General features: G+C 42.4%; 1 protein-coding gene and 1 long non-coding RNA gene across 5 annotated transcripts in view; one reads left to right on the forward strand and one right to left on the reverse strand.

Annotated features, from left to right (window-relative positions):
* The window catches only part of ITGA9 (integrin subunit alpha 9), a 505,378-nt gene that overhangs the window by 364,701 nt on the left and 116,681 nt on the right, over positions 1-23,996 (forward strand). Inside the window, exons 20-24 of one of the 2 annotated variants that reach the window (XM_075586545.1) lie at positions 6,480-6,559; positions 11,700-11,789; positions 12,656-12,764; positions 19,975-20,082; positions 20,328-20,931. In XM_075586545.1, the coding sequence (XP_075442660.1) occupies positions 6,480-6,559; positions 11,700-11,789; positions 12,656-12,764; positions 19,975-20,082; positions 20,328-20,354 (414 nt within the window). In that variant the 3' untranslated portion in view covers positions 20,355-20,931. Of the gene's footprint in view, positions 1-6,479; positions 6,560-11,699; positions 11,790-12,655; positions 12,765-19,974; positions 20,083-20,327; positions 20,932-23,996 lie in introns of those variants that run through there. The other variant, XM_075586544.1, reaches the window with a different exon arrangement.
* LOC142487350 (uncharacterized) overlaps positions 1-23,996 on the reverse strand; it is a 176,006-nt gene that overhangs the window by 28,849 nt on the left and 123,161 nt on the right. The gene's annotated exons all lie outside the window — the stretch shown is intronic.

Genomic DNA, 23,996 nt, shown 5'->3' on the forward strand with positions numbered 1-23,996 from the left:
CACAGAAGTGGCAGTCAGCCAGTGGCCACGGATGGAAGAAGAAAAAAGGATGGAGAATCATCGCCTGACCCCTTCCCCCCCTCTCCCCCCCACCCTAACTTTCCCCTTCCCCACTTTCCTGTGTAGTCATGTTCGAGTGGTTGTGATGTCTTGTCGTTTCCCCATCACGTCATCCGTTGAGTGTTGTATGTCCCAAAGAGTTTTTTGTTTGCGTACTACAAAAGTTGACATTATTTTCTTTTTCCCATGTATGTATACAAAAACCAATAAAAAAGAAAGTTAAAAAAAAAAAGAGAACACTTAAGTAAAAGTTGCGCGATAAAATTTTTTTTTTCTGGTAGGTGCGCTATGGGTTGGGGGGGGGGGGGTGTTTCCTCCTTTCATTTGTCCTGGGCCCCATGATTTCTGTTGGCGGCCTTGCACATCACAATTTGTTAGATAAGCAAAGCCAGTAGGACCAGAAAATGTTCCTATTGAATCTAATCAGCTCCAACTCCTGTGAATAAATCCAGGGCAGAAATACAGTGACCCTCTCTGTTTCACCGCATGTTGAGTCCTATACTGATATCTATATATCTACTGTATATCTATATATATATCTCTATTACAATCCTCAGCTCTTGACTGCTGGATAAGTGCCTCCCCAATGATCTTCCAGGTACTGCAGTTGCAAGCTTTTCTTCTCCATGTTGTTCCAATAAATATTCTGATGTAAACTTCCCATCTTATTGAATTGAGGGTGAGTAGGGGAGGGAGAGAAATTGAAGAGGGAGGGGGATTGAGTTTGAGAGGTGGGTCAGATTTGAGAGAAGGTGAGGGATTTGAGAGAGAGTGGGCTTAGTGAGAAAAGGGGGGCATTGAGTGAGGGATGAGGAGGGAGGTGAGTGAGTGAAAGAGGGGGGTGTAAGATAGGAGGAGGTGGAGGAGTGAGGTGGGAGTGTGAGAGGGAGAGCGTGATAGAGAGAGGAGTGAGGAGGGTATTGTGAGTGAGAAAGGGCGATTGTGAGTGAGCAAGAAAGGTGAAGGGGGAGCATGAGAGGGGTGAGTTTGAGAAGGGGGAGAGAAATAGAGGGGTGAGAGAGCGAGGAGGTGGAGGAAGGCCTCCCCAATCATCTTCCAGGTACTGCAGTTGCAAGCTTTTTCTCCTCCATGTTGCTCCAAATAAATATTCTAATTTCAACTTCCATCTTACTTGTTGTCTTGGTCTTTTGATATCCCTTCAAATCCATACCATCTTTGTCCAAGAAAAAAAGTGATCTGCGCTCAAAAAATTGTGATATTGTGCGCTTAGTGATCTAAGTGATTAAATAAACAATGATAACCTGTTTACAAAAAAATAGATTATGCTGCTGCGCTCGTGGTACCGCTCCACAAACCGAACTAGTGCAAAAACAAAAAGAGAGACAGCGCAAAAAAACTCATTGTGCAATATATAAACAAAATTGTATTGGTAAACTGGTAAGTCTCACACGTACATCAATATGGTAAAAATTAGGCAGGACATGTTATGGACATGTTACCACTCTGTGCTCTGGATAGGGGTCAACCGGATCAGCTCACTTCCCGCAGGGTCCGTGGAACAATTGCAGACCATTTTGTAGATCAATCCAGGACCTCCGTTCGGCAAGATGCAGGCACAGCGACCGCTGCCACAGGGGAACTGCCGCCACAGAGGAAGAAACTGCTCCGGTTCCAGCCACCGCAGTAGGGAGTCTCACAACCGGCAACTTACTCCTCAATCACCAGCTGCAGGCACAGTGACCACCACCACACAGGAAGGAACTGCTCCGGCTCTAGCCACCGCAGCAGGGGAGCCTCACGACCGGCCACTCACTCCTCGATCGCCAGACGCACACCAGTGACGTCACCAAGCGGTGTCAGCATAGGATCAGTGTCGCACGCGAATGAGTCACCGTGTGGGGGAGATAGAAGTCCCGGAACTGTCCAGAGTCACTGATAGACACAAATAAATGGCATAAAAAACCTCCAATAGGTAAAAAGTGAATGCGCTCTCAATCCAACGCGTTTCGTGTATCAAACACTCCCTGACGAAGTGTTTGATACACGAAACGCGTTGGATTGAGGGCGCATTCCATCTGGTGAGTAGGCATTACTACTGTCACCATCGGTGCTGCGGAGCACTTCAATCCATTTTTATTGTCCTTTTTACGTGTTTATGTAAAATATGGAGTATTATTAATTGTTATTAAATTGTTTTACTGTGTAATTTCACCTGTCCAGTTTTCAGCTGATTATATGTTGTTTTAAATGTTGTTTGTCCTATTTTTACGGTATTACGCTATGTGTTGTGCTTTTTCTTTTCTTTAAAGCACACCGTGAGGAGCTACCTTGTATTAGCTGTTTAGGCGCTTCTGGATACCCCTCTTCCCATGCTATAGTTTTGACCAGGGGGTCAGTTTTTTGTATCCTAGGCAGCCCCCTTTGTGGGTTTAACTACTTCCACATAGGGTATTACATATTATATATTACATTACACTTTGTTGGTTAGCGCTACCTTTCTTTGTTGATTTTAGTTTCCTGTTTCATGTTGGAGCATGAGTTTTTACTCATAACACGGCAAAAACTTTGGATGTTTTATCCATCCACAATACTGTTGTATTAGTATATATATATATATATATATATAATATATATATATATATATATACTAATACAACAGTATTGTGGATGGATAAAACATCCAAAGTTTTTGCCGTGTTATGACAACAATGTAATTGTAATTGTATATAATATATATATATATATATATATATATATATATATATATATATATATATATATATATATATATATATATATTATATACAATAAAGGACTGCGCTAATGTGTGAAGTGCCCGAAAATATAATGGTATAAACTAATTAATGAATTAATAAAATATGTTAAAAAGAATCAAAAAAATATATATATACCAAAATTGCATGAATATCGATGTCCAATTAGCAGTGCATAAAATAAAAGATATAAAATATATTGTGCTGTGAACCTTCCTGTAAATGCTCAATGCAAATAGTTCTATAGAGTCCAAACAAATGTGTCCAGTATGGGGGAATAAAATAAAGCACTATCAGGAAACAGGCAGCCTCTTTGTAAGGGTACAACGACCTCCCTCTCCACCTGCATAGAAAAAATAGAAGAAAAGAAGCGCCAAATCCTAGTGCATTACTGTGCAAAATGATATATTTAATTCCCAAAAAGGCTCAATAAAATGAACTCACAAACATAGAACAAATAAAAGCATGTTATGAGATATACTCATGCTCCAAGGACCTGGAAACGCCGCTTTGCTGCTGTGATTACTCCGCTTTGCTGCTGTGATTACTCCGTGACACCACTGGATACAATGCTGCCTTCGTTGCTCACCGCCTGCAGGAACTAACGTATCAGGCACTCCGCAGTAATCTCTCCCAGGGTACACACAAACAGATGATCTTTGGTTCCCATCGGGGATAGTAGATGCGGCGGACCAGCGGATGACGTCACACGGATAGTAATGGATACCGGACCGGTGGAAATACCGAGCAGTTCAAAAGCAAGCGTTTACAAAGATCCACTGCACACCTTCCCTACGCGTTTCATCAAATAAACTGACTTCTTCAGGGGAGGCTGAGAAGTAGTGTGGTAATTAATCAACTCGCTGCACCGGAGGAGTGTGTATTCTGCTCTGGCGTTTGGGAACTTTTCCTATTTGGAACACTGCTGGCCTGCTTCTGGTTGCTGGAGGACTCTCGAAGTGGCAACACCCATTCGGAAGGACACGTGATGAGATGATTGTGTGAGCAGAGCACTACAAGTGTAGCAGTTTCCTGTTTCATGTTGGAGCATGAGTTTTTACTCATAACACGGCAAAAACTTTGGATGTTTTATCCATCCACAATACTGTTGTATTAGTATATATATATATATGACTGCACAACAATACATATATATATATATATATATATATATATATATATATATATATATATATATGTATTGTTGTGCAGTCATATATATTCTATATATTTCATATTGACTAGTACGGTAGAATTATATTGCTTTAAAATTATTGGTCATATCCCCAATTGAGGGTTTTGGTATATTTGCACATATTATTAAAACAGTTATAGGCGCAGTCTAATTTAAAGAGATTCTTTTGTGTGTGTGTGTGTGTGTGTGTGTGTGTGTGTGTGTGTGTGTGTGTGTGTGTACCCTCCCCCCTGTGCAGTATGAAATTTATTTTATTTTATACCAATAGGGAGTACATACTGTAGTAGCCACACACATGAACAGAAATGCAACACCCTCTTACTTTCCAACACCTTCCCACATTGTTATACACTCCCCCTCCACACACACCTTTTGTAAAGCTCTGTATACACTGTGGGACCATTTAACACCTTAAGTCATAAATCGCAAACTGCACAGGGAGGAGGGGTAGGCTTCACCCACAGATAACATTCCAGTTGCTTTATTTCTAAGAAAGTTTTTTTGGCTTAATTAATTGTAACTTCGCTGAAGAAGAGATCAGTGTATCTCGAATGCTCGCAAAAATAAAAGTATTTCGTTAGCCACAGAATGGTATTTACTACAGTATTTGTTTTTGAGTATATATATATTTTTGCATGTGGGCGCCCATCTCCCACAACCCAGGCGGTATACCCATGGGAGACCAAGGAGCACCGGGAGGCAAAGGAGTGCCGGGAGGCAAGGGAGCACATTGTCCCCTCCTAATGGAAGGAACACCCATCCCCCCCCCACGCGGACGCACCTCCGCCACCTTCCGCCCAGGTGGGCAACCATAGGGACCAGGTGCAGAAGGGGGGACACCGCACCATGCGAGCAGCCGCCACAAGATGGAGGGGCAGAATATAAAATAACACACACATACAGTACACCATAGACAAGGGGGGGAGGCATGGGAGACAAGGGAGAGGCTTGAGAGGGCATGAGACAGTACTTACCTCTGTGCAGAAAAGGAAGCGCGGACTTGACTGCTCAGCTCATATAGAGCCTGGCTGCACGCAAAAGAAAAAAAAAAGTCCAGGCATTGCGCCAACACAAGTCAGCCCAATCAGGTAGGGGGATTTTTTTTTTCCGAGCTGGGGAATTGTAAGAACCACAGCACCGTCGCCAGCAGGCAAAATCTGATCGCCACGACCGGATTTGTTGAGCACTGTGTGTGTGTGTATGGATGTATATATATATATACACATACTGTATGCAAATACAGAAGAAGCTACAGTATATCAAATTGAATTAGGACATAGCCATCTTCGTAGTTGGTGAAACTATTATCTCCATTATTTTTGAGGATATAAATGTTTGAAGCCAGATATTTGTATGTGTATTTGTATTTATGTCGCACCAGATGTGTATGCAGCACTTTATGCTGCTTTAGTTCCATCTAATGGCAGTCTGGCTGTTGCAGGTATTTGTTAACATGCCTAATGTAGTTAAGGAATTTAAACCCATATGTTTTTTGGGCTATAAAAATAAAAGCTGTGTTTAACAGCAAAGCATTGTATATTTCCTACTGTTTCAAATGTATAATTGACAACAGCACACCCCTCACCTTCTCCTCATGTAGTTGTCTTCCTCTTGCTTAGCAAGATTTTAGCTTCCTTTCATTTTTGAAGGTTTCCTTTTGAATGGAGGTAAAATCTACCCAAGCAAGAGGCAGACAGGTTCACAGTATTCTGAGTTGGGACATTCAATTCTGATCAAGGGCTTGCTGACTTGATCAATGTTTGGTTATAGAAAGGAGCGTATTGTGCTCTGTTTTTGTAGCCAATATTTGGTTAGTGCTATTACTGTGCAGACCTAGGTTAGACTTGAGTTCTCCGGCACCGGGGGAAAGCTGCATGACTGGACCATGGATGTCCTGGTGCAGGAGGATTATTGCTGTTGGGGGTCCGATAAGGAAACAGGAACCCTCCCGCAGCGATGTCGCAGCAGCACTATCTCCAAAGCTGCGGCTTTTTGCTTTTTCAGCCTCGGCTCTGGAGACAGGAAGTCTTGCTACTGTACGTCTGTATCGGTGTCTTATTTACACCACCTGCCCTCTAACAGGACTCTAAAGTATTATATTGTGCGCTAGTAATCATGAACAATGTAGCAAAATAACAAACTAAATTATGTGGGGATGTTAGGTTAGTTAAAATGTTTTCATACCGATACCAGGCGCTGTAAGGTATGCAAAAAGGAAGTAATCTTGGTAAAGCATAATAATAATAATACCGTAGATGTAATTGCATCCTCACAGTTAATAGTTCTTTACTTCAATGCTCTGGGCAGCTAGCTTTATTTTTTTTTTATATCATACATATTCATTTGCATTTATATCATCAATATCCTGATTCTTGCTGGATAGCCTATTTATAACTTTAATCCAACCCATTGCTCCTTTTTTCATTTGATAATCAAATACTGTAATTTATACTTTCTGTTTATCATTCATACTTTATGTCTTATTACAGCATGATTTCAGTGTGATCTTTGATACCACCCACTTGTCAGGAGAAGAGGATGTGCTTAAGTTCCTCGCCACTGCACAAAGGTACGTGAAAAAGAAGATTCAATTGTATCTATTGAATCAGGTCACTGAAGAAGCAATCCAAGCAGCACGTTAAAAAGAAAAAATATACAGTCTATATTTTTTCGTTTTAATATATGCAGCCTTTGAATACCTTTATTGAAAATTAATTACCTTAGCTGCCGATCGATTAGTTCATCCCGTGATTGATCAGCAAAGAGCCTGCTTCCCAGGGTTCACATAATGGCTGCCTTTCAGTTTCAATCAATCCTTCAGTCAGTGTAACTCAGCAGCGACAATATACCCTTATATTACTAAGGTAACGTTGCCTAGTATTACAGTTTGCAGCTCAAACTGTTGGGAATATTGGCAAGAAATTATCACATACAGGACAGGAAAGTGTTGCAAATATCTTGCACTGCTGGGGAGGTGGGCTAAAATTGCTATAGAAATCAAAGGATGCTCTGTATAATAAAACTCATTCTGACGAGTTGAATGTAAAAAAATGCAGTACGTATTATCTAATACTAGAGAACTGATTAATTTATAAGAAACACACATAGGATATTGCATGGATTGCTCCTTTAACTGAGTTCAGTAGACCGTTCAGATACAGTAGTTATCTAAGAGTGCTCATTATGGTTTTGCACAAAGTTAACCAGTAAGGATGTATTGAACCAAAACTTGTCTTAATTACTGTGATATCATAATTTATTACGACAGTATGCTGAATTAGAATCTGAACTAGGAGATATTACATTGAGATATGCATTTAGTTTCCAAACACATCCTTTGTAAGCACAAGGGAATAAAATAAGTTGCTCAAGATCAAACAGAATAGAATCTAAATGGCACATGCAGAAATGAAACCTACATCTGTGCTGAAAGCCAACTGTTTTTACCTCAACCACTACACAATATCTCTCATTTGTTTGCTAAGTTTTGAAAATTTAGAAGGGCTGGCATCCAAAATCAATACAACATACATAAAAATCTGCAGCACTCACCCGAGGAATATATTCAGCAAAAGGATTTTATTCACACTACCATATGGAAAAAATACTACAAAATAAGCAACGTTTCAGACCAAAGGTCCTTTCTCATGCTCTCAGCTTGAAAAGGGACCTTTGGTCCGAAACGTTGCTCATTTAGTTGTGTTTTTTCCATATGGTGGTGTGAATTAAAACCCTTTGCTGAATATATTCCTTGGGTGAGTGCTGCAGATTTTTTTGTAATATATATATATATATATATATTCACACACAAATATTTGGGCATATTCACTTTGGGCAACAAGGAGGGGAATGAAAATTAATGGAAATCCCACAGAGACAGGGCAGCTTCTTCACCTTTTAATGACGACCCCTCCTGACCATGTGCGTAGTGAACAAAATAATAACACATTAGAAGCTCAGTAGTACAGTACGTTTCGAGTCATTTAACCTTTCATGTTATTAGCATCATTTGCTGTTTTTGTTGTAAATAACAGTTCTTTAATGATGTTGTCAAATATTCAAGAGAAGAGGTCAAGTTGTAAAATGCTGTCTGTAGAAAAAGGCTTGAATGCGTTGCATGTGCACATGTGTTATTATTGGCATTCGCTTCAAAGAAAATGGTCAACAGGATTCAAACAATGTTTACTGAGTGTCATCAACCTCCAAGTGTGCTTGGCTTGGGTTGGATGATGACCAATGTAATTATACCGTCACTCGTATAGCATCACTAGGCTATGTTTTTACATAAAGATGAAGTCTCACATACGCTGTGACCAAATTGTTCTCATTGCTGCAAAGTTTACAAAACAAGCAATAGTATTTCTAAATATTACATTGAGAACCAATCTTTTGATTACATTTTTTCCACTTTTTTTTGTTGTTAACTTTTTTTAAATCAGAATTGGGTAGTGCTTCGGGGCTGAACTGCATTGTTTTGAGCTCCTGGGACCCAGAGGTTCCTGAGATATTTTGTGTTTTATGTACCAGTGTTGGAAAATCAATGGCTGTCATCAAAGTCAAACTTCCATAGGCCATTAAGAACCCACAATGTCTTCAGAGCATAACATCACAGTTTCCTTTTGGATGATGTTGATGGCCATTTACCGTATGATTTTGACTTTCATTTTGCTGCCAAGTAAAAAGATAAATATCTTGGAAACCAGGGGCTATTTTGGAGATAAACCAGTTTCTGATTCTGTAAAGAAAATTTCCAAAAATTGAGAGATTGATGCTTTAGCTTTAAATTTATAATATTCACCCTGTGTAAGGAGAGAGAGTGAGTGGCAGTTTGTTTCGCACCACCCCAATTACGTAATAATCAGATTGATTAATTCTTTGTCCTGATCACCAAGCCAGTTAGGTAAGAAGTGCTAGATAAGAAACTTTCTCAGAATGCTTTTTCAATAGCTATATAATAATCAATGAGTGTGTTTGTATGTCTTAACCAAAAGTGCTTCATTCACCACATTATCCCACGTCATACAGTAGGCAGCTGATAAGGACTTTGGTTAGCAACATCCAAAAGAGCACCCAGTAGTAGAGAGGGGTGAAACTGTCAAAATCCATGTTGTGGAATTTACAGAGCTTTCCATTCAAAATCCGTCAGCGGATTGTTTCCGTTTCAATCCATGCGGATGAATCCAAAACCCGGATGTATCCATTGGATACAGTCCGAATGGATTCTGACAATTTAATCCTCAGATTCCGCAATCCGTTGGAGAGTTACCTAGCCCCAAAATCAGGTGTCATATGGAAATGGAAAATACAAAACTAATAAAACCTGAAGGCATGAAGTACATGCCAACATTTCGGTCTTATAAAATATTCATGTTCCAGGCTAAATTATGATTAAACAAGAAAATTAAAATTAAAAAAGCAATACAAAAGATAGCAGATATTTTTTTGTAAACATTCACAGCCAAAAAACTAATACAAGTTCACAATACAGCAGTCTACACATTTATCCAACCGTTTTATTTATTATTCCTTCATAAAATTAATAAGCTTTTCTCTTTGGCTACGTTCTACAATCACATTTTACATTGATTACATATTTAGATTTATGGTACTTGGATTCTGCATGAATAATGTATGACACCATTCGTCTTGTTGCCTCATGTGGTATATGGTAATGAGAGCCTTACAAGCTTGGGCTGGACAAGAAAGTATTATTGTGACCTGGCAGCTGGTCTGTCATATTTGGAATATAGTGGACAAGGATAAAGGGTTCATGCATATGGCAAATAGATAATCCTTTGTAGTAACATTACATATTTAATTTTTGGATAGCTGTAATATATATTTGCACCAGTCTGCGCTTAAAAAAGATAAACCCCATTTCAGAGAAAAAGTAGTCAACATAATTGTTTGTACAGTATTAGAAAATTATCAAAAGTGCTCTACAACTCCGGCCACATTTGCTCTTTTTCAATATATTGTGCAGTATGAAAAAAATAATTTAGCAAAATAAAGATGGCTTCGTAATGGGTAATTGTTGTATAATTTGAGTAGTAGCTCCATTCTCTCTTCCATTTATCTCTCTTCAACATCTTCTTTCACAACTCGAATGAAAGCAAGATAGACTCCACACTGCATGGCTACTGCATATTGGGTTCTGAGTATGACTTGGAGGTCAGTAATGACACAGGACATCTGTTCCCATCACTGTGAGAACATGTAGAGTAGAGATTCTAGCATTTGTTCACTCTGAGCTTCTGTAATGTTAGGCTGAGTCCATAGAGGGGGAAGCAGGGCTGAGGCGTGCTGACGCTGAGGCTCGCCTGCTGAAATCTGCGCGATTTCATGCCCATGCAGGCGAGCCAGCGGGCGCGATCGGGAGGCGGGGGGAGACTGAGGGAGGCGGGGCAGTGACGTCGCTGGGCCAATCGCCCACGACGCACCGACGTCAACGTCATGGTGCCGACGTCACGGCGCTGTGACGTTGACGCTGCTCTGCGCTGATTGGATGTTTTCAGCCAACAGCACTCTGAAAAACAGCTTGGCTGTCGGCTGAAAAATCCAGCGCCTCAGCACGCCTGCGGACGCTCGTGTGAGCCCCCTCTAAAGACATCCTCATGGAAGATGCAGGGGCTCAGCGCAGAGCGTCAGCACGGCTCAGAGCGGCCTCCCCTGCTACTGTATGGACTCGGCCTTAGAATGAGGAGGACATTGTTCTCTCCACGTAAACAACACACTTTACACAATATGCATAACTCATGACAACAACAGTAGCTGTGGAAACAGTGAGGGTACCACAATTTTCAGTATTTTCACCCTTACTTTTCTGGGGGGTTTAAAGTTATGAACACCAATAAGAGGTCTTTACAATAAGTTCATTACGTTGTAGAATTTGGAGGAGCACACCATTCTTTTATGACATTGTGAAATGAGGAAAACTCAGCTAAAACTTTCAGCCATTATCTACAGTTCTCGGTGTCCTAAGACAGAAACAAAGGTACCGATGTAGATTTAAACAAGGAATTTAAAGCAAAGGTAATGACTAGAGGTGTGTGAACCAATGAAAGATTGTGCACTTTATATATATACATTTGTGATTTTGCGAAAATGTTAGAGCAAAGGCCATTTGTTTATTTGCAGATTTTAAAATAAGCACATTATATTTTATTTATGCAGATATTGTTTTCACAAAACATTAGTGAAAGTTGTCATTAAGGTGCTCCTTGGGCGATATTCTGGGTTGCTAGGATTTCTGGTGGAGTTTCATATCACCAGCTGTGAATGTCCAGATTTAGCAAAATTCACAAAGTTACCCTACGGTTTTGCCCATCTCTAGTGATAATAACCACTCTAAGATATATAAAAAAAGTTAGATTACCAAAAATGTGCATTTTGAAACTAAGTAAAAAAGACTGGTGTTTTAAGAAATATTGAGGGCCACAGTATGTATCAAACTCTTCTTTGGGGAACTTTGATATATCTAGTGCCATGGTTTTGCTGTAGTTTTGCAGCTGGGACACTTTGATACATACACTAACCCACATAGTTTATTATTGGTTCCCATGCTTAAATATTCAACTTTAAACAGCTGTACACATGTGAAAGAAAAGTATACAAGATATATTTAGCCATTCATTACGTGGGTGTATTTGATATTGAAAGGCTGTTAAATGACGTGCTTAATAGTTATATTATTATTTTTTCTCCCACAGCGGAAATATTGAACGAGTAGAGTGTCTGCATGACAACACCCTGAGTTTGGCTGTGTCCTTGATGCATGAAGTGGACACATCAGTCAGAGGGTAACTGACCAATTACTGGCCTACACGAGGAAAAAGGAAACGTACAATCTTCATCCCAGTGGAAAATTACATTCTTTTCTTGTTTATACATCAAGCTTCCCAGCACATTACTTTCATCTAGTCTTTGTTTCCCAGGCTGTAAAAGCAGGATATACAGTAGTGCCGTTATCTTTTGTTTCTTATACATGGCTCTTTCCTATAATACATTTTAAAAAATGGCAATGATGGTATATGTTGCAGTTAACATTAATATCACTTTTTTTTAAAGACGGTTTTGCCTTAGGATAACAATTCTTTTAAATAAATCCCCATACTCTGTGGATATATAGAGCAGTACTGTATGTTGCAGGATAATTTGTAATAAAAAGGTGCACCTGCAAGGTGTCTGTGGCAATGCATGTGAAGAGACGATACTGAGCTACATGAGTGAGATATTCACAGATAATACTGCCGTTTGATGTATACAACATTGCAGGCTTAATTAAAACAGATGAAAAACAGCAGTCCCAATGTATGTTTATATTTATTTATTATCTCCCTTGGAACTGGGCCCTCCAGAGTAGGAGCATATTATCCATTATTACCCAGAATTCTCAGTTTCATTGAGTGAGTCACAGCAGCGAATCAATCAGAAAACCCGTCGGTCTAGGGAAGATAAAATATCCCAAAAATCCATAATTTAGTGGGAATTATTCTGCAGTTGCATCCTTTCCTTGGGACTAATATGCATCTTAAAAGTGGCAGGTATTGCAAACACCTAGCCTTACAGATTGCAGAGCTTCTTATTCTATTATTTGAAGCCACATTAGACACTCTGGACCTTTGCATAATAGAGCAATAATCATATTCCTGTATTATTCTTTCAGGGTGGTGTCTCCCTCTTCCTTTATTTATGGTGAATCGGTGGATGCATCTAACTTTATTCAGCTGCAGGATCTGGAATGTCACTTCCAGCCGCTAAACTTCACCTTTCAGGTATGGTATTTTGACATTCATGGATTATTTGTCTTAACTACAGTAGGTGTAGCCGTTTTCTGGAGACTCACAGGAATTAAAGACTAAAATAAACAAAAGCAGACCCGTTTTAGCACTTATAACCAAAGCTGGATCCAGATTAGAGCTCATCCCTCTCATGAGATGTGTCAATTTTGAACATTGGCAACTTCCAGTAACGTATGAAAATGGCAGAATTGGTAAAAAACTGATTATACCGTTTTTCGCCAAGTTTCACACCATCGTGAGATTTTTGCCACAATGTTCCAAGGTTTGTACATGTGAAAAACAGAAACACATTTCCAAAGGGAGCTTTAGCGAATTACCTACTTCCTTTAAAAAAATTCCACACACTGCTCACTGTTAAAATATTTTAAAATATTTGCATGAACACTTGCAAAACAACCCAGGATAACATTGCACATCTTTACTTTTAAGACCAAGGGGCTTATTCTGTACGCTCCGATAGCACTGAACCGTGCGATCTGCACGGAAAACTCTATTCAAGTCAATGGGGCTTTCCATGCAGATTGCACAGTTCAGCGCTATCAGAGCTTACCGAATAAGCCCCCAAGACTAAAAGAGCTTTTTCGCAGGGGGAACGCGGTGGAACACTGTTCATGTACCATGAAATAGACAATGTGGTAAATGTTTTATTGTGATAATATAAAAAAGCTACTTTTTATATGTTTTATTAAACAATTAGAATGTAATAATTATTATTATTTACAAAAATAATAACATAGATTCGAAACGATATTGAAAAAGGTGAATAAATGTGTATTTTATTGTGCATGTCCAAGAATAATCTCTGCCCCCTTGTCTTATCCTCATGTCAGAGTTCGATCGCCTTTTTGTATAGATAAAAAAAGTGTGTGGGACCTATTCTAGTAGGTTTGATAACTTTGCTGCTATCTCGAACTGTTTGGCATGTTCTCGCCGAACGGTTTGTCAGTATCACGATATTCAGGAAGAATCTGAACACCTCTCAAACCATGTGGCGGGAAAATGCCTAAACCGCTCGGGACAGCAGTGATGAGATCTCAGCCTCACTCAAAGTTCTCCCCCGTACGATCTGGCTGCAGAGCTGCACAGAGAGCCGCCTCTCCCTGCACATACAGTATCTCGTAAGAGATTGCAGTGTTTTTATAAAATTGTAATACTATTATACATGAGCAGGGGGTCTTCGGAGCAGAACCGTGTTGCCCCCCCTGCTTCTCGAGATACAGGCCCAGATATGGGGTGCCGGTTTCTCCTATGCGTTTAAATGTCCCAGTCACGTGACGCGGGACATTTAAACATTGCATGGGGATACCGGTACCCCATAACGGGGCCTTTATTTCAGGAAGCTGGGGGTACCCGTACCTGAAATCAATGTGGTTCTGCTCCAGAGACCCCCTGCTCAAGCACACTAGTATTACAATTAAAATAAAAACAGCTTCATTACCTTAGCGACTATCCGCTAAGGCAGCGTTTCCCAAACTTTTTTTTTACGTGGCCCGGTTATTTTTATACTTCTCCTTTGTGACCCACTAACATTTTTATCGCCTATACTGGCCCGTAGGTAAAATAAAACAGATATGAATGTCCATACAGTTTTCATATATTATAATAAAAAAGCATTTACTCTTACTCTTACAAAAATTCAAGCAGTAACTTACATGTAGAGAATATGAAGTCCAGTAAATGAAAAGATCACAGCTCCATTTGCGTAACCAGTTGTACAAGGGTCTAGACTCGGTTCTTGGGATAGTGAGCGTCCGTCCCGCGCACTGGGACACACTGACACCACAACACGACTGCGTGACTTCCGGGTGTTGCGTGTTCTCACGATACCCGGATCCTACAGTCTCCCACGTCACCGCACCTCAGAATATTTCCCAATGAAACTGACTGAATGTACTACTACAGAGCTTCAACTGGCAACCAGATTGCAAGTCGCGTGTCTCTCCCGCCGCCGCGCAGCCTTGCCATTGGTTGGGCTACTTTGCTGTGAACAACGAGACTCCGAAACGGAGTGGTGAGGCGCGGACGGAGCGCGGCGTTCATCTCGATTAATTAAATTATGTATTCAATTGTCCCGATTCAACGTTATTTACTCGTATTTTAGAGTTTCGTGAAAAAACGAAAACCCAAGAACGAAACACCTAGGTTTTCGAGAGTTTTTTTAGGCGACCCAGCATTTTGCTTTTGTGGCCCGGTGAATGGTCGCGACCCACCATCTGGGAAACGCTGCGCTAAGGCAATGAAGGGGTTCAATTTGAATAGCCTGTTTATTGGGGGCAGAGGGGGTGGATGAAGGGGTAGTAGCCCCAGGGTGGGTTGGCCTGCCGGGAAGGTTGCAGGAGGAGTTGACCCCTTCACTACCATAGCGGTAGGAACCACTATGGTAATGAAGGTGTTAACCAGTCCCGCTACCCACCCGGTAGGCCTAAACACCCACCCCCAATTTACATTAAAAAACACAACAACCCTAACACTCACCTCCTCTACCCCCAACAAGCCCCCCAACACATACAGTACAGTGATGGGCAAAATTACTATTATCCAGATATGGATAATAGCTAATTTGCCCATTCAAAATTAAACATTAGCCAACAGCATTAAGTAAATAAAACTTGCACTTACCCCTGCCAGGATGAAGGCCATCGTCATCGCCATCCTCCACGTCTATTTCCTCCGTTGGCTGGAACACAACAAGAATAAATACAATCTAATGGCCCCTAACCCCTTAATCACCCACCCAGGAGACCTAACCACCCACCATGGGCCAAATACCACCTTCACCTATCCCCGCTACCCACAATGAACCGGGCACTGGTTCTTAACCCCTTCAATGCCTTAGCAATTAGCCGCTAAGGTAATGAAGCTGCCTGTAAATGCATTTTTCCTGCATCGGATTGATGCCAGGGTTCTCCGGTGCTGATATTAATGTGTATCCACTCCGAAGACACCCTGCATCAAAAATGCATTTTTTTTTCTAATTCCCTCTTTCACCTCCCTTAAACTGGTCGAGAATAATCTTTGATAAAATCGCAATTCCAGAGCCTCGATAAGATTATCGAGGCACTAGAATGCACGATTTGATCAAAATTGCGAGTTTGGGCTTTTTGCTTGCTCCCGTGCATAATGTTTGGCCGGAAGACAGAAATCGCGAGAAAATACTTTCTCCGCATGATTTAACCAACTTATCAAGGCTTTCTGAATAGCTACCTAGCAAAATTTGGCGATAGCTGCTCATAATCCTCAATAAGTTGGTTATTGATGCTTCTAGTATAAGCCCCTGTACAGGGGCGTAGCTATAGCCCGGGCAGAGCCTGGGGGCCTGCTCTCCCCCCCCCCCACCTTGTAACAGGCACGTGAGATGCGGTATGCGACAGCGGGCCCCAGAAAACAGAGGCCGGTAGAGGAATGCAGGGGAGGAGTACCCTCTATCAGTCTGACCCGGAAGTCTTTAAAACTTCCAGTGTCTGCTGCCACAGCTCCTCTGCTGGCTGCTCCTCTGAAAATCTCCTCCTGCCCAAATGTAGGCATGGGAGAGTGAGCTGGGTGGAGAGAGAGCTTGAGGGGAAGAGAGAGAGCTAAGGGGAAGAGAGAGAGAGCTGGTAAGGGGGAGCTGATGAGGATGAGGGGGGAGAGTTGGTGAGGGGGAGCTGATGATGAGGAGGGGGAGAGCTGGTGAGAGGGAGAGATGGTGAGGGGGAGCTGATGATGAGGGGGAGAGCTGGTGATGGGAAGCTGATGATGATGAGTGGGGGGGAGCGGATGAGGATGAGGTGGAGAGCTGGTGAGGGGGAGCTGAAGATGAGGAGGGGAGAGCTATTGAGGGGGAGCTGATGATGAGGGGGGAGAGCTGGTGAGGGGGAGTGAGGGGGGGAGCTGATGAGGATGATGGGGGAGAGCTGGTGAGGGGGAGATGATGATGATGAGGAGGGGGAGAGCTGGTGGGGGAGCTGATGATGAGGGGGGGATAGATTGTGAGGGGGAGTAGATGATGACGAGGCGGTGGAGAGCTGGGGAGGAGGAGCTGATGATAGTGATGATGAGGAGGAGGGGAGAGCTGGTGGGGGGGAGCTCATGATGAGGAGGGGGGAGAGCTGATGAGGAGGGGGAGAGCTGGTGAGGAGGATCTGATGATGATGAGGGGGGATAGCTGGTGAGTGGGATATGAGGAGGAGGGAGAGCTGGTGAGGGGGAGATGATGATGATGAGGGGGAGAGCTGGTGGGGGGAGCTGATGATGCAGAGGGGGAGAGCTGGTTAGGGAGTTGATAAGGATGGGGGATAGCTGTTGAGGGGGAGATGATGAGGGGGAAGAGCTGGTGAGGGGGAGCTGGTGAGTATGAGAGGGGGAGAGCTGGTGAGGGGGAGATGATGAGGGGGAAGAGCTGGTGAGGGGGAGCTGGTGAGTATGAGAGGGGGAGAGCTGGTGAGGGGGGGGCTGATGATTATAGAGAGGATCAGGGAGTTGATGGGGGAGGGAGATTTTTTTTTTACAGCAGTATTAATATTAATGGGGCCCTGTATATTACGCCACTGCCCCTGTGTGTGTGTTTGTGTGCGTGTGTGTTTATGTAATGTACTGGATGGGACATAAATACGTGCAGTTGAAATGAAAACAGTCCAATGTTTACATTCTGTTATGAAACAGTAGCAACCACAGGAATTTCTTCCCAATGTCGTGAGAACATGTAGAGAATGTAGCATGTATTTGCTACACGTATTACTATATGTGTTTGCTCTGTATTACTGATACTAGCCTGAGTCCATAGAGGGGGAAGCCGCGCTCCTCCGCGCTGACACTGAGGCTCGCCTGCTCGGACAGGTGCGATTCCATGGACTGGCAGACGAGCCAGTGCCAATAGCCCGCGAAGCTTCGCGCTGATTGGGTGTTTTCAGCCGACAGCGCGCTGAGAAACAGTTTGGCTGTCGGCTGAAAATCCCTGCGCCTCAGCACGCCTGCGGACGCTCGCGGGAGCCCTCTCTCAAGACATCCTCATTGGGGATGACAGGGCTCATCGCGGAGCGTCCGCACGGCTCAGCGCGGCTTCCCCCTCTATCGACCCAGCCTAACTCTGTGGTGCTATAATATGAAATAGAAAGGGTACAGTCCTTTACACTTAAACTGCTGTACATATTTCTCACAATGTACAGTACCACATTCATGGTAGCTGTCCTACAAGCTTGTTAAGCCTGTTGAGGTACATTGAATTAAAGTGAAAATAAGAGTTAAGAGCTTAATTCACACGGTACTGCTAATGTAATTTTGTGAAGTTGGCCTGATATATATTTTATTTTTTTTAAATGTAGTTAATAGCTAAATAGAATGACTTAGCAAATAGTGAAAATAGTGTTTTTTTTTTACTAATAAACAACATTATTGATATTTAGAGACCAGTTATCACTCCTTTCCTTACCTCCCTCGTGGAGATAATTTTAAATATTTTAAACAATTATATGTGATAATAATTTTTTTGGTTTTACTTTACTTCCTAGACCTTGTTTCAGGTTTGGTTATTGGGCTATTTGGACACCAAAAGTGTTTTCAAACATTGGTCAAGCATTGGTCATAGATCGGTAGCAATGAGTGCAATTAATGGAGTTCTTTGAGCCTTTCTCTGGGTTCTATCTGTGTACTATATAATTATCTCCATTGCACCTGCTCCCTTATCAACTTAGGACATCATTACATAGGAGAGCAGTCCTTTTCGCCTGTTTTTGCAGATTGAAATGTGCAATACAAAGTGCCAATATCCTCAGTGATTAACTAAACACTGATACCACACAGTACTGCTCTCCCATAGACCATAGAATCTTCTGGTGTAGGGACTCCTTCCAGACCTCATATGCAGAAGGAAACACAAATGCAAGGACAATAGTGCATTAACACTTTACTTGAATCACATACAACCCAGAGGTGGGAGGGAAATACTCACACTCTCCCCGCTGGTTAAAAGCATGAAGTGACTCTGGCGCACTTCAACCACTCTCCCAGATCAGCTGCTTGGCTCCTGCACGCTCTACCCGGTCCATGGCTCTCACTCACGTCCAGGGGCTCCTCTGTCAGCCTCATGCGTCACAGCTGCCTCAGCCAATAAGGTTCCTCTCTGGATCTTCAGAGTTGGTCTGGTGGCCTCAGACGCACAAAAGGCCCAACATGTTTCGTCCTATGACTTCTTCTGGGGTCATGACGGGACGGTCTATAATATTACCATGCATTCCTTTAAAGAAACTGCACAATTAAAAATATAGTGTGGGACTATGTATCTCTTGTTCTTCCTAAATCAGCTGCAGTGAGTAATTTAGCCAGAGGAATTTGTGTGTATTGAGATATGATAGAGCAGCAGTGCGCAAATTGAGAGGCGCGAGAATGACTGCGGGGGGCGCTGGGTTTACAGAGGCCCTGCGCGCTTCCCGAAGGCACTTAAATTAAGTGCCGGGGAAGCGGTGAAGGCCTCTATCAACCTCACTTACCTTGGCTCCGGCGGCTTATTAGACGTGTTGCCATAGCAATGTGACGTCACATGATGTCACGGCGTCATGGGGCTGGAGCAGAGGTAAGCGGGGGTGGAGGGGGGATCATGGAGAGAGGGGAACTGCCAGCAGCGGGGCGCAGGAAAAAAGATTGTGCCCCCTGTGATAGATAATATGATGGTATGAAAGTGGGGAAAAAGGCACAAACTGAGACATGCCAAATTAAGGTGAAAAATTATCATTTTGATTACAACTGTTTTGCTACATTGAGTGCAGGCTGTGATGCATTTTTTACATTGGTACAATAAGTAAAGTAGAGTATTCAGAGATATTTTACATCATACATTTCCACATGTGCCAGATGCCCTTTTTGAGAGCATGCAGTTGACACTTAGCAGAATATTTTCATGGTCCCTAGAAGTCTTAATTTATACAAATGAGTAAGTCATTGTAAGTAAACATTTTATCTGTGTATTTTGGACTTTCTTTTGGTTTGTCCGGGAATAGGGACACATACAGATGTTTTACAGTCATTTGATCACTACAGATACTGGTGTTGTTCCACGAGACACTTTCCAGTGCCAGAAGAAACCTTGGGGCCTATTCAAATGAATGAGCTGTAAGGAGTCTTCCGGCTCCACACACTGCACCACATAGTAAACATATATGTGCATATAATAGGCAATTTTGACACTAATGTGGATGCTTTTTCATTTAAGATTTATAATGCTGGGCCAAGCACTCTGCCTGGATCGTTCGTCAATGTCTTCATTCCAAACCGCCTCTCTGCCACGGGTGCTGAAATTTTCCACATTCAAGAGATGATGGTAAGTACCTTATAGTCGCATTTTTCACAAATATAACAATGTGCTTTGAGGTTCAGTAGATCTTGATATGTGATGCAGGAATGGCTATGTGGGCACATATAGCTGTTGTGGGTAATAGTGCCCTATAACATTTAAATACGTAGGCACCAAAACCAAATGCCAACACCCTTTTTTCTACAAGGTGCGTTTATTTTTTTCTAAGACACCTGCAGTATTTAGTAATGCTGTGTCAATGTTTTGTCTAGACACAAGAAGAGATAAGCTCCATCTAAAAGACTGAAATAGGTGTAGGCCAACTGCCCTGGGCCACCAAAGGGGACCATATCGGCTGAACCCGGAAGTCGGATGGAACTTCTGGAGTTGGCCGGGCGGCTGGGCACCTTTCTCTGGTGGGACAACACTTGGCTCAACAACCTGGTGTAGAGATCTCTCCCAAGTCCGGGAATGATGGTGGCAGGTTCTGTCTCCACAATATTTAAAATGTTGCAGCTTAACTGTGGGATGGTGGCATACATTTACATGCATTTGCTTACACTTTTTAAGAAAGTGACCTTCTTCCTGCATTTGATATGTGTCTGATCCTTTGATGCTTTATACTGATATTCAACAAGCAAGATTTACCCTGCGAAATCCTGTGAGCAAGGATACTGTTAGTTTCTTTTGCCTTGTTTCTTGTGACTGGTTTTGGAATTGTATTGTTGAATATTAAAACAGGTAAAGTGCCAGTGAAGAAACACATTATAAAACACAATTTAACAACAGATGTGTTATACACTGCTAAGCCTTAGCACTAAGGTACATCAAGGCATATCTGAGGCCTCATTTCTTATCCCCCAACTATTTTTAAAACACGTGATTATATATCTTCTGTAATATATTGAGGGTTGGATTGTTCACATGCTGTATAGAAGCTGCATTCACAGCATACAAGTGGTTCATCAATGATATAATCTGCAACCTTTGCTTCTCCTCCGCTGCTGTTTGACAACTGTGTTTGAAATGAAGCAAACCCAGGAGTGGTCAAAAATGTACTCCTGTTAGAGGCAGAAAATAGCTGATATGCTTCATTGTTTTTTTTTTTTTTAGTATAATGTATCTTGGAAAATCTTTTAACACAGGATTAGTTGTGGGAAAGGAGCCAAGCACTTGGATGTCTGAAGGGAATTTAAGTATAGCTGTACCATTTAAAACAGCTTGTAGTGTTTATAACTGGACAGTAACTAGCACACTTACCTCTATTTAACCCTTTCTCTGCTAGCAATACGTTTCAGGCTCCTCTATGACAACAAAAATGTGTGTTTGTGTGTGTGTGTGTGTGTTAGTCCAGTTGCGATAGTGCAGAATAAATGAGTACTTCAGTATTAGGTGATACCTTTTTGTTTGGTCTAACAATTTATGTCAAAGTAGAACAGGATAAAGATAATCCTCTTAGGTGCCTCAGAGCTAAATGTGATAGTCACTGCCACTGAAATTGACACGCGTATGATATAAGCAACTGGCCCAGCTCAGGGCACCAATTGTTGCAATGTAACTCACGGTTTGTGGGGGAGCGATAGCGCAGGAGTCCGGTCGTCTGCAGCTCAGGAGTAATCGTTGCACCGCCAACCCCGTTATGACTGGAAGTCAAGTGGGGCGGTCACCTGACCGGCGGTGTTCTCCCCGATGATCGGTAGAGGCTGTGAGGTAGGCTCCACGCCGGCTGAGCTCCTGGTGTATTCGATGAAGCCGCCGTCTCCGGCGTGTGGGCGGCGTATTAGGAAGTAGTCAGCTGATTGGCGCGTCTCCCCTCCGTGTAAGGCAGCAACTCGGCGTGCAATCCTGCATAGGTAATAGGCACGATCCTCCAGCAATAGCGGGAGATGAAGCGGAGCACAGCCAACGAACAGAGCAGAGTACAGCGTGGATTGTGACTTCAAAGGTTTATTCAACAAACATCTGATGGATCAGCTGATGCGTTTCAGCCCTGGGGCCTTGTTGAATAAACCTTTGAAGTCACAATCCACGCTGTACTCTGCTCTGTTCGTTGGCTGTGCTCCGCTTCATCTCCTGCTATTGCTGGAGGATCGTAACAATTTATGTCATATGACAATCATAGTTACTATTAATCTTAGTTACCCTTCCAATGTCTTCAAACATCACTTTCTCACCCTACCTTATCTACAGTACATCTCAGTTTTTTTTCTGCTTTCCTATCCCCTGTTTTAGCCATAGATTCCTTTGTTAATCAGTATTGCTGACCTGAGGAAGAGAGGAGAACTCTCAAAACTTGTCCTATGACATAAATTGTTAGTCCAAATAAAAAAGGTATCACCTAATACTGAAGTACTCATTTATTCTGCACCATCACAACTGGAATAACACGACTATTTCCGTTATGTATGTAGCCATGTGTAAGATTGGTGTACATATCTCTTTCTCATGCTGGCAGTAAACCTGGTAAGTATGCAGGATTGCCAGCAACAATCAATGGAGGTTTGCCCTCAAACCCTGGTGAGGTGTCATATATCCCCAAAGGAAGTGACAACATGCAATGTGCCCACACTTAGTGGTACAGAGCAGGTTTGTTCTCTGGGGGGTGATATAAGACACAGCACTGCCTAAAGTTAGAAGTTCAGTTTCCTGTTGTTGTGCTGCCTCTGTGCAGTGAGAGGCACGTGAAGGTCTGCAACAGTGTTGCAGTGTCTCATGCTAGCTGTGAGTCAGTGAGCATACGCAGCACATTGAGCAGAGTGAGAGGAGCTGACAGACAGAGCAGCTCAAGAGAGAGATGCAGAGGTAGAGAGAGAAGCTTACAGCAGACAGAGAAGCTGGGGAATCTCTCTGAGAGGATAGGTGGAAAGCAGCTCTATTAGGGAGAAGGGACCTTCCTAATGGAGTGCTGCAAAGAGATGAGCGGCTGAGCTGTTATCTGTGAGGGGCAGCTTGCCCATACCATGCAAATAAAGATGCCCTGTTCAAAGATACCCCCACTGTGTGAGTGTGAGATTACTCAACAGTGGATGGCACCACAAGAAAGAGTTCCTCACCAGGACCATCTCCCTGCGGAAGCACAGATCCTGATGAGGTGGAGGCACTGCACATGAAGTAAGTTGGACTCGCACCCACTACCTCAGCTACCTGTCCTGATGACATCCCCTAATACCATAAAGCGGGAGACTCAGGAGTCCTGTTACTTGCAGGTGCACCACCATACACGATCACGTAATGGGGACCGGTTAGACCACACGGGCCAATGTGAGATTGGGTGGGTCAGACAAGGGGGTCCACCCGTTACATGTATATATACAGTTATGTCTGGAAATAATTGGACACAAATTTTGTTATTTCGGCTGTGTACCAAAATAAATTCAAGTTACAGTTAAATAATGAATATGGCCTTAAAGTGCAGTCTATCAGCTTTAATTTGAGGGCATTCACATCCAAATTTGAGGAAGGGTTTAGGAATTACATCTCTTTAATATGTAGCCCCTTTTTCAAGGGACCAAAAGTAATTGGACAATTGACTCAAAAGCTGTTTCATGGACAGGTGTGGGCTATTCCTTCGTTATTTCATCATCAATTAAGCAGGTAAAAGGTCTGGAGTTGATTCCAGGTGTGGCATTCACATTTGGGAACTGTTGCTGTGAACCCACAACATGCGGTCAAAGGAGCTCTCAATGCAAGGGAAACAGGGCATCCTTAGGCTGCAAAAAAAAAAAAAAGAAAACCATCAGAGAAATAGCAGGAACATTAGGAGTGGACATATCAACAGTTTGGTAAATTCTGAGAAAAAAAAGAATGCACTGTGAGCTCTGCAACACAAAAAGGCCTGGACGTCCACGGAAGACAACAGTGGTGGATGATCGTAGGATCCTTTCCATGGTAAAGAAAAACCCCTTCACAACATCAAGCCAAGTGAAGAACACTCTCCAGGA

The sequence above is a fragment of the Ascaphus truei genome, chromosome 2 (assembly GCF_040206685.1).
Source record: "Ascaphus truei isolate aAscTru1 chromosome 2, aAscTru1.hap1, whole genome shotgun sequence".
In the NCBI taxonomy this organism is placed as follows: Eukaryota; Metazoa; Chordata; class Amphibia; order Anura; family Ascaphidae; genus Ascaphus; species Ascaphus truei.